The sequence below is a fragment of the Ictalurus punctatus genome, chromosome 5, assembly GCF_001660625.3.
Source record: "Ictalurus punctatus breed USDA103 chromosome 5, Coco_2.0, whole genome shotgun sequence".
In the NCBI taxonomy this organism is placed as follows: domain Eukaryota; kingdom Metazoa; phylum Chordata; class Actinopteri; order Siluriformes; family Ictaluridae; genus Ictalurus; species Ictalurus punctatus.
This window is the reverse complement of record NC_030420.2, coordinates 1284555-1299554: the sequence shown is the minus strand read 5'-3', so window position 1 is coordinate 1299554 and position 15000 is coordinate 1284555. Positions and strand designations below refer to the sequence as shown.

The window sequence follows — 15000 nt, the reverse complement described above, 5'->3', positions numbered from 1 at the left end:
GCCCCAGCAGGCCCTGCACGGCTGCATGTTCCCTCTGTGTGGCTCGTACCGAACCCTGCAGCTCGTCACCAACCCCTACCAGGCCGTGTTGGACGGCGTACAGTGAGCACGAAACGTTATTTTTAATGCTTGCTTTTCTGTTTGTCATGTTGGACTTGTTTCGGGCTGGGTTGTAAGGTCGCCATGGCAACCACTGATTTCTAGTGACTAAACATTTCACGAAATTGAGTTGAGTTTAAAAAAAAAAAAACCTTGAGTGCTTTCTGATTTAAGATGGATTAAAGGAGGGTTAATAAACGAGTTGGTGTGTGTGTGTGTGTGTGTGTGTGGTCAGTTTTCTGGGCACGTCGGGACAGAACGTGAGCGACATTGTGAAGTACAGCAGCGTTGACGATCACCTGGAGATTCTGGAGAACACACTGCGACTCCGACACCTCGCTCCTACCGCCCCCGACACGCTGGGTATAGAACACACCATTCACATACACACACACACACACACACACACACACAGCATTTTCAAATTTATATGATGTTCAGTGATGGATTTGTTCCATCACACATTCATGATAACATCACTACGTCCTTTTGAACTGCATTATTACACAGTGCATTATGGGTACTGGTTTGGTATTTAGTGCTAGGTAAATTTTTAGCCCCTGTGTGTGTGTGTGTGTGTGTGTGTGTGCGCGCAGGTTGTTACCCGTTCTACCAGAAGGACCCGTTCATCCTTAGTGAGTGTCCTCATGTGTATTTCAGTGGAAACGCTCCGAGCTACCAGTCCAAACGGATCACAGGTAAGGACCGGACCGGCACACCATCACACGCTCTTTAATACACACTCGCTCACCCCTAACTGTGAAAAGGCTGTGACTGTTAAACAGGACATGCCATGTTAACTGAGACTGACATGCACATAGGCTACACCTCTATTGAAACTAATAGGACTATAGGCCACACCTCCTTTACTCTAACTGATAAAACCCAGGCCACGCCTCCTTTATTGTGACCAATAAAGCAAAGGCCACACCTCCTTCACTGGGATTCACCAACTTGTTGTTTTTCTTCCATTCAGGTACTGAAGGTCAGGAGGTGCTGCTGTTGACAATCCCAGAATTCAGCAGTACGCAGACGGCCTGCCTGGTGAACCTGCGCACGCTTGAGTGTGAGCCGATCAGATTCTCCGCCTTTTCCGCCGAAGATGAAGAGGAGAGCGAGATGAACGTCAGCCACTGAACTTTCACAATGCAAATGTCAGGTGTTGTCCCCCCCCTTAGAGAAACCTGCGAAACCAGCCTCGGTGATTGGCAAGAAATATTAAATATTAAATAAAATAAAGTGTAGCAATGGATGAGATGATGGTGCCTGAGCAGCAATACACTTAATTAAGTAATTAAGACCATAAATGGGCCTCTATATTTACCAGCAATTAAATTATGTCAGAAAATAGGAAAACCGTTTTGGTAAACATCTTATCCATCTTTCTGTGTCGAGAATCATCTGTGTGTTGCGAAACAAGATCAAAACAACAAGATGAAAAAAATCCATAAACAAGCCTTTATTGGATGAAACAAGAAGTCCATTCGACCTCGAGGTCTCTCTGAGAGAAACGCCTCCTGTAGACATGTGCAGTGCTGACAGAGTTGCTTACTTGTGTGAAAGAAGTGTAAATAAAGTCACTTTTTTGTATAAATGTTCAGTTTTGGCTCTGTGGGAAGCGTGCGGGTCGGGGAAGTTTCTGAAGTTAGAGCCCAGTGTAATTGAAAGAAGGGAAAAAAAATTAAATATGTGGCAGGCTGCAGAGGAGCTGTTAACGAACACATCTGTAACCTGTTATTGCATTCGAAAAACAAACGCTGTTCCCACTGACGAGTACAGCTTCATGTACGCCAACAGCAACTAGCTTTATTCTGTCAGTTATCTAATGCAAAATGTTTACAGTTAAAATGCATTATTTAAAACTAACAAAAACAGCGTAGACGAGTTTATATTGTGACGGCTGTCTCTTGGTCAGAAAGGGGCGGAGCTTATGTAAAATTTGCTCAGTCAGATTTGCGCGTCAACTTGATCATGTGACCTCACACACTGCACAGTTCGCTAGAAAGCAGGAATGTAGACACCTAGCAAATGTAGCTAATGTGGTGTTTGTTTAGATAGTTGGTTAAATCAGGCTTAACAAATAAATTGTGCAGGTTAAAGTTGTTTTTTTACGCCAAGCACTACCAAGTAAGTAAAAAGGAGACCGTCGTCATGTCACATGATCAGGTTTGCAACTGGCTGATCAAACTGTCCATAAAGTCCAACCGTGCTGATCCAGAGAGTCCTGTTTGCATGTTGAATGGTGTTAGTTAAAATAAAGTAAGTTCTACGTAGAGCGCTCGGATTACGAAACCCTTCCGTAAGTACTTCCTTCAGAACCCGTTATCTGATGGTTCAAGAACTTTCCATGAGCGCTTGTCCGTGCTGGTTGAATCTGCAGAAGAAGGAGGAAGTAGCACTCTGCATTCTGTAAGACTCATCCGTGACCCTCGGACTGTCTCAGTAATCATCGATCTTGAAGTTATAGTCGTAATCCAACGAGTCTGTGATCTCGAACTCTGGTTGGGTGGAGTTTTCCTCCTCCGGCAGCCATGAGTCATACCATGGTGTGAAGTACTCTGTGCCCGGAGGAACACTGTTGGTTGTGGTGGGGCTGGTGGTGGTGGTGGTGGTGGTGGTGGTGGTGGGTTCTGCAGTCGTTGGTGGCAGTGTTGTCATCACGCTTGGTGTAGTTGACATCCTGGCCAGCAGCCGCTGTTGCCGCAACCGACGAAGCTTCCTGAGCCTTAAGAGTCGCAGACGGGCTCGGTCAGTATGTCCACCGTTACCGTTAGGAATCTGGTTGCTGATCCTTCTGTCGCCGCGGAAGGTATACTGACTGCCTTTTCCAGGATTGATCAGTCGGATGGGTTTGTTGCCATGGAGAGCCATGATCTCTTTGATGCGGTCCCAGTTGGATTTGTTCAGTTCGAAGTTGCACAGGGTGGCGCCTGGTTCGAAACCCACCACGCACTTTCGGCTCATGGAGGAATGGCCGTAGGCCTTTGCCGTCACCTCATACTCTCCAGGATTCAGCATGCGCCAGTAATCGCCGGCCTCACCTGATAGAAGACATTTAAAACATTCTTAGTCTGGTAGTAGTAGGATGATGTGAAACTTAAATAACACGACATTATGCCACTCAGAACTGGGGAAGCAGTCCGTGAGGTGGCTAAACATCAAGCTTTTAAAGAACCGGATCAAAATTAGAACCTGGTCTTCAAACTTGATCTTATGATGCATACGATACAAGAACACACTTAAGGACCTTAACCTTTATTTTACCAGGTAAGTTAATTAAGGACATTTAGTATTGTCTTGTGCAATGACTAATTTACAATAAGTACTTTTATGGCCTGGTGCACAAGCAAGATTATTGATCTACAGGTCTCACCTGTGGTGACATCATGATTGACTCCTTCAACAGAGATACTGGCATTTACAATGGGGTTCCCTTCCTTGTCCCGGACAACCCCCTTTATTCCCCGGTGCACCTAAAAAAGATCAAGATCAAGGTTCTGATGATACAAAAGCAGGGCACCGTAGGGTTATCTTGACTGGACTACACTATAGTTATTAAGATCTGTTGAAACCCAATAGAGGCAGCGTGATCTCATGTGGAGATGTTTTACCTGATCCATGAGTGTGAGCAGAGCCTCTCTGTTGTATTCCCACTCTCTCTGGAGCTCACTCTGATGGGGATACTTATCACAGCCCAGGAAGATGGACAACTCAAAACAGTTAGTGTGTAGGTAGCTGAAATCGTTCATACCTGAGAAAGGGAGGGGGAAAAATTACACAATTGGTACTTTTCATTTTAGGTAATATCCAGGGATGGAAATGATTCAATACTCACTTCCTGGAATAGGCTTCCATTTGGCACGGTTGACAATTCCAATCCCACCCGTGGGGTCCTCGGTATGACGCCCACCCCGGAACGTATGGGTCATCGTGCGGTGAGTAGAAGCATAAGATATGGCCAACCAGCGGAACAAGGACTGGTCCTCAACCATCCTGATCTCATCTGGTTCTGCCTGTCCATACCCTTGTTCATAGCCTTCCTCTTGGTGCCCTTCCTGGTATCCTTCCTGATATCCTTCATGGTACCCTTCAGAGTGACCCTCATGATGGTACCCCTGGTTCTCCTGATGGTGGTATTCTTGGTTCTCTTGATGGTGGTATTCTTGGTTTTCTTGATGGTGGTATTCTTGGTTCTCTTGATGGTATCCATAATTTTCTTGGTGGTAGCCATAGTTCTCTTGATGGTAACCGTGTCTTTCTTGGTGGTCACCATAGCTCTCTTGATGGTACCCGATGTGGAGGTATGGATTTGATTCTGGTTCTTCCTCTTCCTCATACTGGCGCTTGCGACGATAAGCCCTGGGATTGAGCTTCTTCTCCTGCTCCTCGGACTCTTTGGTGAGGCGATGCATGTCGAAGGGGTAGGTGACCATCCGCTCTCCGCCTTGCAAGTTGGCTCCTAGGACGAATGGGTGGCTTTCCATCCAGGAGATGAGGGCCCTTGTCTCCACTCCTAGCTACACGACACCCAGTTAGACGGAAATAAAAGGTTTCTACACATTCTACACATATCTTTCATTAAAGATACTACATGGCATGCTCTAGTCAGTAGTGTTAGTATTATTTGTAACGTTGCACTTACGGGTCCATTTTCAGCCAGATAGCCATCAGGAATGGGCACATGGTGATTTGGAGTCAATTTGGGCACCATGCCTTTGTCCTCTGCATTCCAGTACACAGTGTTGAGGTCTGGAAAGTTCTGGAAGATGTCATGTCCATCCTCAGTCCAGTGGCCCAGCGTCCAGCTGCCCAGCTCAGACCCCTGAGAGAAAGAAAATGATGCGAACACTGTCAAACCTGAAAGGTAGTTGAAAGTTAATCAGGCCTGACCGAAGTGACATCAGTTTAGCAAATTAAATTATGCTAACAAGCGAAAATTCTATCTTTCATTATTAACTTGTTAGCTTGGTCTTAGGTTTCGCATTAAACTTAGATCAGAAGCGACTTGACCTATTAGCACTCAGCACAAGCCTGATAGATTCGGAGACATGGACAAGAAAAACTGCTTTACCATCTACACAAACTTGCAATCTTTCCTGGAACCACACAAACCTTCTCGAAAGCCGTCACATGGCCATCGGGGTTGACCGAGGGTACAAGGTGAATGCGTATTCCGTCCACCAGGGTGCGCACTCGGGGGTTTCCGTCTTTGTACTCCTTACAGAGGTACTGCATTAGCATCAGCAGGAGTTCTCGACCCAGAGCCTCGTTACCGTGGTAACCGGCTGTGTAGCGGAACTCCGGCTCACCTGTTGAGATGTTAACAGGTAGGCAAGGTTGCAAATATTCCTCCGGAGTTACACTAATTGTCTTTCATGTTCAAGTTATTTAATGAGACAGAGATTTCAAAGAACGTTTCAGAACAGTGGTCACCAACCCTCTTCCTTGAGATCCACAGTTCCTGCAGGTTTCATCTCCAAACAAAATCTAACACACCTTCCTGCAGGTTTAGTTGATCAAGAACTTCTTAAGACAGTAATTAGATGGTCAGGTGGGAAGGATTATAGTTGGAGCTAAAGTCTTCAAGAAGGTAGATCTCCAGGAACAGGGTTGATGACCACTCTTTTAGAATATCAAGGTTTCAATAAACTACATTTAACCTGGAATTTCTCACCCGTCTCATGGATCCCGGGATTATCTGTGACCTCCATGGCGTAGATATCTAGGCCTTTGAAACTCTTCCCCAAGCTGTACAACCTGGTGATGTTGGGACACTCGTCTGAAATGGACTTCATCAACTGCAACCACAACATTTTTTTAAAGTAAAACACACCTTAATCGAATCGATTCTGGAGAGATACTGGGTGAGAAATTACCCACATGTCTTAAATGCTTTACTTTAGTGTCACACACACTCTGTATCTCACCTTCTCCATGTCCAGGTAACTGTGGTACGTGTAGTCCAGGTCATCTCTCGGAGTCACCTCGTTCTGCCTCTGGTTCTCAACGAGAGGATCTGACTCGCGTGAAGAACATCGTCGATGAAAACGATTACAATTAGCTATTTAATCCCTTTATAATGTTGTGTGATATTATTGTTGTTGTAATTGTAGTAGTAAAAGTAGTAGTATAAAATTTTCATGTGCGAGTTCATGTTGCTCACCAGGCACAGCGCAGCCCAAGACCTCCATCCTCATGCACGCGGTGCCGTTCCAGCTCTGGGGAAGGATGCGGATGTAGCGCGCCACCACCGGCTCCATGAACTGAGACATCACGGGGGTGTGTTTATCAGAGTTCCCGAAGAACAGCTGAGAGAGAATGAGATAGATGGTGCACTGTCACCAAATTATAAATACATATACGTGCAATAATCCGGTGGGCGATCTGCACAGATCTGGCAACCTACCCATTCCGAGTATCCATCATGGAGCACAGTCCATTCCCTGCTGTCATTACTGAAGGCCACGTAGTAGGTAGTGACGTAATCGTTTCTAAAAGATCAAACAAAAATATGTTTAAAGCCATCATTCTGTATTTTTTAGGAATGAAACAGTCGATGTCTTAAGACAGCGTCTCACTCGATGGGGTCGTCTCGGCCCTGTGTGATGACCCCGGTGAACTCGGTGAGCGTGCGAGTGTCCAGTTCGATCCAGTGGACTTTCTCCTCGGGGTTAGCGCACCACGCTCCTCCGTTCATATCGTACTCGTCTCCTGACGCCTGACAAAACAAACGTACTGATTACTTACAGTTCAGTACGTTTTACTGACACAACTCGTGCTTGTGTTCAAGAGAATATATCTGGTGTGAATATATTTCAGTATCTGGTGTGACCTCTTATAATATGGTGTGTGTGTGTGTGTGTGTGTACCTGGATGTTAAGGCGAGCTCTGTGTGTGCCGTAGCGATGTTGATACATGGAGGAGGTTTGCAGCTGGTCGGTTGCGATGCGATGAGACTCCAATCCCAGTGGAGGACATACTGACATCAATAATAATAACATGGACGTTAAAGGGAAATTTCAATACAAACATCATAAAATACATTGAGCAAGACAGGGATAAAGACACTACAATGTAAACGATTTAACCTTTTTAGTGTTTTATATCAATCCCTGTTAACATTTGATGAAAGTTTGTTGAAAATATCGAATGATGTCACATCCTCAAAACATTTAGATATTACAGATGTATATTTATATAAGATGATTTAACTTTTGGATATGGGTCTCGTCTCAAGCGCTGGAACCGCTGAAAGTTTGACCCACGTTACCGTTATGGAGTACGCTCGCCTGTTCTCCACCCCCCGATCCGTTCATCAGTTTTCTCCATTTCAGTTCGCTCCACATTTACACACTCTACACATCTGGTTTGTGAACACTCAGGACTTCAGGAATGCTTCAGAGTTCCCTTGAAAGGAAACAGCTGTGGGATTGGGACAAGGACTTGGCAAGAATCTTGGCCGGATTCTAATCGTTCAAAACAAACACGCTTAGTGCGGCCTTGCAGATGTTTCGTCGCGGTCTCGCGGGGAGAGAAACGAGTTGAAATGAAAGGTGTCGGAGTGCGAGAGAAGAGCCGCTTCACGCTGAGAGCTTCATCAGGAGGACGCAGTGTTTATATCACATTATTTACAGGCCAAAGTGCCAAAGACCCACGAACACAAAATAGCAAAAACAAAAAGGTTCTGGAGGGAACCGTGACGTTTGAGAAATAGAAATGCTCATAAATATGCTCATTTCTGGTCATTAAAGAATGAAAAAACAGTTCATGACTCATAAAGTGTAGTATAATGTTCTATAATGTATAAGTATACACACTATACACTACACCACTAGTTCTCAACCTGTAGCGAGCTCTGGACCCCTAACAATCCACAACAATTATAGGCTATAAATTTAACATTTCTATACATGTTAATTTATTTGATTAATATTTAACATGAATAATAATAACATTGGACATTTAAAATCGAATCAAAAGCATTTCAAGATTGTATTTTTTCACATTTTACTGTTGGTGTGACATTTAATTCGACTCTGAATGATCTCTTGTTTATTTTATCCATCAACGCGACACTATAAAACAATAGGTTTTTGCAAATCATCATTTCATTTGTAAATAAATTTAAAATAAATCCCTCGACGAACGATCATCAGCTCAGATCACGTGATGTTTGTGACTGCATGCGAATAACCAGATTGGTTCATTTTAAAACATATTTTAAATTGTTCTTACATTTGATGAGCGTATGATGTATTTGAATATATTTTGATAAATGTAACAATATATATATATATATATATATATATATATATATATATATATATATATATATATATATATATATATATATATATAAAAAATATTATTTTAACATTTATAAAACTTTCTCACAGACCCCCTGCAATTACGCCACAGACCACTAGGGGTGCCCCGGTTGAGAAACACAGCACTACACTATAATGTAAAGCAAAATATATTATATATACTAATAATTTAATGCAAACCTAAAACATTAACAGAGCGTTCACTAGAATATTCGATAGCTTCTAATAAACTGCAAAGAAGCATAAACTCCTCTGTCCTGAAGATTTTGGAAAACTTAAAGCTACAGCATTACCTCTGACACTGGAGACTCCTTTCCGTAAACATTACATAAACGTCTCCTTAAAGAAAACCCGTTCACGCGACTCGTCCACCGTAGGATTTCCTATGGACGAGCCGTCATTATAGAAACGATGACGTATTAGAACGAGCGCGTTAATAGAAACCAGAGCCGGTGTTAAAGAAAACTAATCACCACCTTCTGACCAATCACAGTCCGGGATTCGACAGCGCTGTGCTGTACTACAGAAATAACTCTCCTGTAGTGTTTTTAGAACATGCTGTGATGATGATGATGATGATGGTTTGCGTCACGATCTTTCACGTAATAACTTTGCTCACACAATGTTAGCAAATTCTAGAACAAACCTGACGTTTAGAACTAAAACGTAACGTTCAGAAAGGACGACGGCTAGATGCATTATGGGTACTCACGTCTCGGCTCTCTGTAGATGCGTGGAGGTTTTTTGATCCTGCGTTCTCTCTCCTCCACCTCCTCCTCCCTCCTTCTCTCCTCCCGTTCTGAAAAGGTCAAAGGTCATGGTGAATCACACACACACACACACACAGAGAGACAGAATTCTTTACTCAAGTTATAATGGTTAGATTCACTCCAGTGGTGATGATCCAGCGTTCATTAGGACCATGTGTGGATCCGACAGCGTGTTTCTCCAGCATCTAAGCCTCATGTGAAACTCACGCCAAACATAACAAAACCCCCACCAGACCCCATGATGTCCTCATTTACTGCTTAGCACCGATATTTATGATCACAGATCTAGTGACAACGGGCTTCATTTATCAAGCTGGATACGAACAGACGTGATCGTAACTCATCCGTATCCTACTCGTGCTCCTGAGTGTGTGTAAGTCTATACATACAGAAGACTAACCTCGACTGATCGGCTTCACATCATATCATCTGCACTCTTACTGCGCTTTTATATACGGATTACGCTGTCGAGTTTAAATAGCTCGTGTATCTTTAGTTACACACACACACATTTCACATGAACCCCAAGTCGTTTCATATGGAAGGCACAAGCCAACCTAACAGCCAATAGGAATGCGGCTGAATAAAAGGACGACTCGGGTGGTGTATAATCAGAGCCAGCACTAAGTGACTAAGTGATAAGTGACCGATCTGGTACGTCTCAAGCTGGAGTAAGCTGTGAACTCCACTCACACACACACACACTCACACACTCACACACTCCTGCTTCTCCAACATCCGGGAGGTTACGAGTCAAAATATCTTCTACTTCTACGTCTGAGAAAGTCTTTTATTCCGTTTACTCGTCATTTCAGAGCTGTGAGCTTTGCCTTTTATGGGGTTTTGTGGGCGTCACCAAATGCAAATCAGCGGTGCCGTTCAGCACTCGAAAGAAAATCTCGGTTTCTGAGACTTCTGTAAATCCGAGAGGAGATTTTTAGTTCGGATTAGCTTTACTAATAGGATTGATTAACGAGGCCCGAAATCCATAACGACATAAATTCTCTCTTTGTTTGGTTTTAATAACCTGCACTTTGCTCATATTTCTTGTGTCTCCAAACGTTAGAGCTCTTTCTTCACATTCTGGAGCTTTTCCCAGATATAATGGTGAACGTGTGTGTTTAAGAATGTGTGTGTGTGTGTGTGTGTGTGTGTGTGTGTGTGTGTGTTCTCTCGATCTTTCTCTCTCTCGTCGATTATATAAGTGGAGTCAGCACACACTCATCCACCGGCGTCACCCTGCACTGCTCTTTCCCCCCATCACACACACACACACACACACACACACACACACACACACACATTCCCTGCTTAAAACTCTATAAAAGTGTACCCGAGTATGTGTTACTCGTTTAAAAAATCCTCCTCCTATCCTAACCTAAATCCACTTCATGCCCTGTGGTCGTTTCCTCACTTTGTTATTTTTTTTAAAGAAACATAAACACTGCGATCAATCCATCGCGGTTTTGTTTAAAACTTTTTCGAGGTTAAAAAAAGTTCACGTCAGCGCTTATCTTTTCTTAATGACGTCTACGTGATGTTTCACAGACTTCGTGCTTATCGGAATCTGGGTTCATTTAAAAAAAAAAAAACAACAACAAAAAAACCCACCCCCGTCCCCTCATCCCAGCATTCCAGGTTCCAAGAGCCCTAACAAAAGGCCATCACAGGCTACGTCCATGTTAATCCGGATAGACCTGAAACTGCATGTACAAAGTGGCATTAATGTTTAACACCGCTATCAAATGGAGATCAGGCACAACATCTGCAGTACAACATCGTCCGACGTCTGGTTTGTTTTGAGTCGACCGAGTCACGTGACTAAAATATATACGTGATTGTTTATGAATATCTCAGTCCACTCAGTACAACATGAAAAGGAATTTTCAAATTTATCCACATGGAAGAGCGTTTTCCAAAAGCTCCGTTTTCGCCGGATAAAACCGCCGTCACGGTGTGGACGGAACTCCAAAAACCTAGAGAAAAAGATGCGTTTTCAGATGTGTCCGGATTCATGTCGATACGGAGCCGATTCCGACATTCCCGAAGTTCCCAAAACACTACTAACTTTAATTTCATCGGTTGCCAAACGCCGATACATTCCCCCTCAGACGTTCTCAGAGTGACGGCAAGAACAGCGTGCACCTGCTTCGTATTTTTCGAGATTTTAAAGCGAAGCTCCTGATTGGTCAGCTGTGAAGCTTTTTGTGACATCATCATTAGTGGCTGGAATCCAAAAAGAGGGAAAATTTCAAACGTCCATAGAATTCAAAAATAACTGACACTGAATGATGGTTATCACAAAACTAGCTAACAGCCTGCTAGCTACTCAGCTAGTCAGTTGTTCATACGAGCCTGTAGAGAAAAAAAAAATGTACAGAGACCCGAAACACATATAAACTTCGTTAAAACTTGAAACGTTTCAAGCTACTAGAGTTAGAGGAACGCTGCGGTCGTACCCCTCTCCTTCTCCTTCCACTCTCTCTCCCTCTCTCTCTCCAGTCTCTCCTGCTCGTCGTCCTTTTTCTTCTCTGTAGAGAAAACAAAAGACAATTGGACACCGACTCGATTGGACGCCTCTCAAATCCAGATTTGAGGACATAAAAACAAAAGCATGAAAGAAGGTCAATCCGAGTCACTTCAGCAAGACGGGAAGAATTGGCACCGTGTTAATAAGCTGCGCTGTTCGCCAAGACACGGAAAAAATAAACAAAAGCACCGTTGCGATATTCCATCAGGACAGCGTGTTACTTTCGGCTGTTTTTGTTTTTCATGTTTTTACAGTTCTCCTGTTCTAACACAAACAACATTACACTGGTTCTTACAGATTAGATATTTAGATATTTATAGATGTTCTGAGGGTGGTTTGTACCACCAGGGATTAGACTAAACGTGATTCAGAACCAATAAAAGCCCAGATAATCTAGGTTAACTCTGAAGATTAGATTAATTTTAGATTCAAATCTTGAGTCGGGATTATTTATGATTGTCCACCATCCACAAAAAGGAAAAAACAACCCTGTTACTCAAGAGCACTCGTAATCAGTACTTCTTCCGAGTACTCATCATTGTCCATCTGTTATTGTTAGGGGTCCAAGCACTTGGTGCTGGAACATTTTTTCTGTTCTTTTCGCTAAAACAGACATCGTACGCCAAACTGTAAGTCTTCGAGAATAAAACTTGGTCAATAAGTATCACTCCCTCCTGGATCGGCCCTCTAGAGAAGCGTTTGGGAACGTATGTCAAGAACTTTTATCATCTTTTTCACTTTATTCCTTGGCTCGAAGCCTCAAAGCAGACTTTCAGGACAGAGATTGTACGGGGATTGTGAAGTAATCCATCAAATGTCCAGATATCTGGCAGTAAGTGCCCCGAAAAGTCTCGGCGTAGAACATTCCTTCTTGTTTTGATTCGAAATAACAGGGTTGAATATTGCAGCTTCATCTGATGTAGAACCAGTAAACGAAACCAGGAAGGACAAATTATAGACCTCCGCAATTCAATCCACAAAATCTCACGCTTTCGTTTACACCATCGCTTTGAATCTAGAATATACAAGACTGCTCGCTCAGAAAGATCACAAAGTGTTTGTTCGCTTGAGTTTTTATTTACCGTGCTCATAGTCATACTCCTCGTACCACTTGTTTTCATACGTTGCGACCGTGGGCTCCTCTGAAACAGAATAAACAGAAAAGATCAGAGTTAGTGCTTCCTTTTCCTTTTCCCACTAGAACACAATGAGAAAGGAATCTTTTGATATTATACTTTGCTGGAAGGCTGTGCTACTGATCTCTGTGCCAACCCCACCAGGCGTTTATTTTTATTGGTTTGATTTTTATGTACTGTAGAAAAACAAGCTCTTTTGAGCTGGGTGTGATATTTACGAGATGCCTAGATCCACCCTTTATAAAGTCGGATACTAAAACGCAGTCTTCGACTCAATAAAAAAAGCCGCCTACGTTGGGGGTTTTCCAATTTCCACTAACGCCCGATGTACGCTTTTATGCCGCTGTGCATTAGCAGTTAGAGGATTTGTTTGTAAAGCTCACCTGTAATGATGTAACTCCAGTCACGGTCAGTCGGGTTGATCTCTTTACCGTCTGGGAACGGTATGTTTTCTGGCACCTCGACTGTTAGCAAAGAAAGCAAAATTAGCATTGAGAACGCAACAAAACGACTCATCTGTAATTAAATAAACACCCAGAGCGTGACATTACACGTCCCACACAAGGCAATGATATCTGAACACAAGTTAAAGTGTATTATGTAGAATATCTGAAGTGTTTGAAATGTTTCATGTAGTCATGTTACGCAATAAAGTCCAAGGATTAGGGACTTGAGTGGTTCCCCATCACATACACCGAGTCTTTAGAGTTCTGACTCTGAGTTAGTTAATGTAGGATATATTTTATGGTTAAATCCCAGTATTTAGGGATCTGATTTGTGGTTGGTCCCAATCCTTATGGATTGGAATCTTGGATATTCACAAGTTTTATGGAGCTGAATCTTGGTAGTCCCAATATTTAGGGAACTGTCCCATGGTAATTATTCCTAATCTTTAGGGATCTGACTCTTGGTAATCCTTATCTGTACGGACTGGGCTCTTGGTTAGTCCCAATATTTAGGGATCTGACTCTTGGTTGGTCCCAGTCTTTAGGAAGCTGACTCTAGGTTATTCCTAACCTTTAGGGATTGGACTCTTGGTTGGTCCCAATATTTAGGGATCTGACTCTTGGATACTTTGAGTCTTGATCATTCCTTGTCTTCACAGCTCTGACTCTCGGTTAGTGAAAGTCTTTAGGGAGTTGATAGTCCTTGGGTCTTGAGTCTTGGGTAGTCCATGTCTTGAGGTCACTAAATGCTAGTTAGTCCCATTCTTCAGGGTTCTGACTCTTAGTCAGTCTCAGGTTTTAGGATTCTAATTCTTGGTTACTTCTAGTCATTAGGATTCTATGTTGTGTTTATTCCCAGTCTTTAGGTCCATGTGTCTTAGTTGGTCCCAGTGTTTAAGAGTCAGACTCTTGGTTATTCCCAGAATTTAGGGTTCTATCTCTTAGTTAGCCACAGTCTTTTGGGCTCTGATCCTTGGTTGGTCCTAGTCCTTATGGATTTGGCTCTTAGTTCTTGTGTAGATTCTATTCTTGCTAATCCTAGTAATCCTGAACGGTCCAAAATGTTTGTACCAACAGTTTGGGTCTCTGACGTCTGGTTATTCACAGTCTTCAGAGGTCTGATTCTTGGTTACTCCCAGTATCTCCAGATCTAATTCTTGGTTAGTTCCAGTATTTAGAGCTCTGACTCTTCAATTGCAACTCTTACTATTAGAAGACAGGTTCAGTAAACATTTGAATGTCACAAAATTTTGCCAGTAATGAAGCAAACCGTCAAGTGTACTGTACACTCACATGTAGGGTCCCAATAGTCATCTTCTTCTTTGCCTTTGCCGCCAATCACTGGGAGTGTGGGTTCAGGATCATCAACCTTCCAGTAGTCATCATCTTTTTTTTAAGAAGAAATAAAGAGAAGAAGATGGAATTAAATAAAGTAAAAACTTTATACTACCGCAATTCTCCGCAGATATTCGACAAATCGTACCGGGGTCGAGGTCAGGCTGCGAATAGTCATCTGTTGGGAAGACTTCACGATCGTCTGTAGGTTTCCGTGTCGGGGAATCAGGGGGTACTGTGGTGGTTTTGGTTTCCTCGGTCACGTACGCTGTAAGAAAACAAGCAGTGTTGATTTTTAATATAATTTGTGATGGCATGGTGAAATAAGTGTTCACCTTGAGTCTGTGTTACTGAATG

The 15000-nt window shown here is 43.0% G+C and overlaps 2 protein-coding genes across 3 annotated transcripts in view; one reads left to right on the top strand and one right to left on the bottom strand.

The window, feature by feature from the left end:
* pold2 (polymerase (DNA directed), delta 2, regulatory subunit) overlaps positions 1-2745 on the top strand; it is a 6437-nt gene extending 3692 nt beyond the window's left edge. Inside the window, exons 8-11 of the mRNA XM_017468062.3 lie at positions 1-102; positions 335-462; positions 696-797; positions 1076-2745. The exon at positions 1-102 is cut by the window's left edge and continues 56 nt beyond it. Of these exons, the coding sequence (XP_017323551.1) occupies positions 1-102; positions 335-462; positions 696-797; positions 1076-1236 (493 nt within the window). The 3' untranslated portion in view covers positions 1237-2745. The remainder of the gene's footprint in view (positions 103-334; positions 463-695; positions 798-1075) is intronic.
* aebp1b (AE binding protein 1b) overlaps positions 1544-15000 on the bottom strand; it is a 21286-nt gene continuing 7829 nt past the window's right edge. Inside the window, exons 5-22 of one of the 2 annotated variants that reach the window (XM_017468058.3) lie at positions 14792-14911; positions 14602-14694; positions 13246-13326; positions 12809-12868; positions 11656-11727; positions 9139-9225; positions 6969-7078; positions 6678-6817; positions 6506-6590; positions 6263-6407; positions 6027-6115; positions 5774-5897; positions 5212-5408; positions 4742-4921; positions 3935-4616; positions 3711-3850; positions 3473-3572; positions 1544-3140 (exon numbers count right to left, since the gene is read on the bottom strand). In XM_017468058.3, coding sequence (XP_017323547.1) covers positions 2539-3140; positions 3473-3572; positions 3711-3850; positions 3935-4616; positions 4742-4921; positions 5212-5408; positions 5774-5897; positions 6027-6115; positions 6263-6407; positions 6506-6590; positions 6678-6817; positions 6969-7078; positions 9139-9225; positions 11656-11727; positions 12809-12868; positions 13246-13326; positions 14602-14694; positions 14792-14911 — 3107 coding nt within the window. In that variant the 3' untranslated portion in view covers positions 1544-2538. The remainder of the gene's footprint in view (positions 3141-3472; positions 3573-3710; positions 3851-3934; positions 4617-4741; positions 4922-5211; positions 5409-5773; positions 5898-6026; positions 6116-6262; positions 6408-6505; positions 6591-6677; positions 6818-6968; positions 7079-9138; positions 9226-11655; positions 11728-12808; positions 12869-13245; positions 13327-14601; positions 14695-14791; positions 14912-15000) is intronic. The other variant, XM_047155368.2, reaches the window with a different exon arrangement.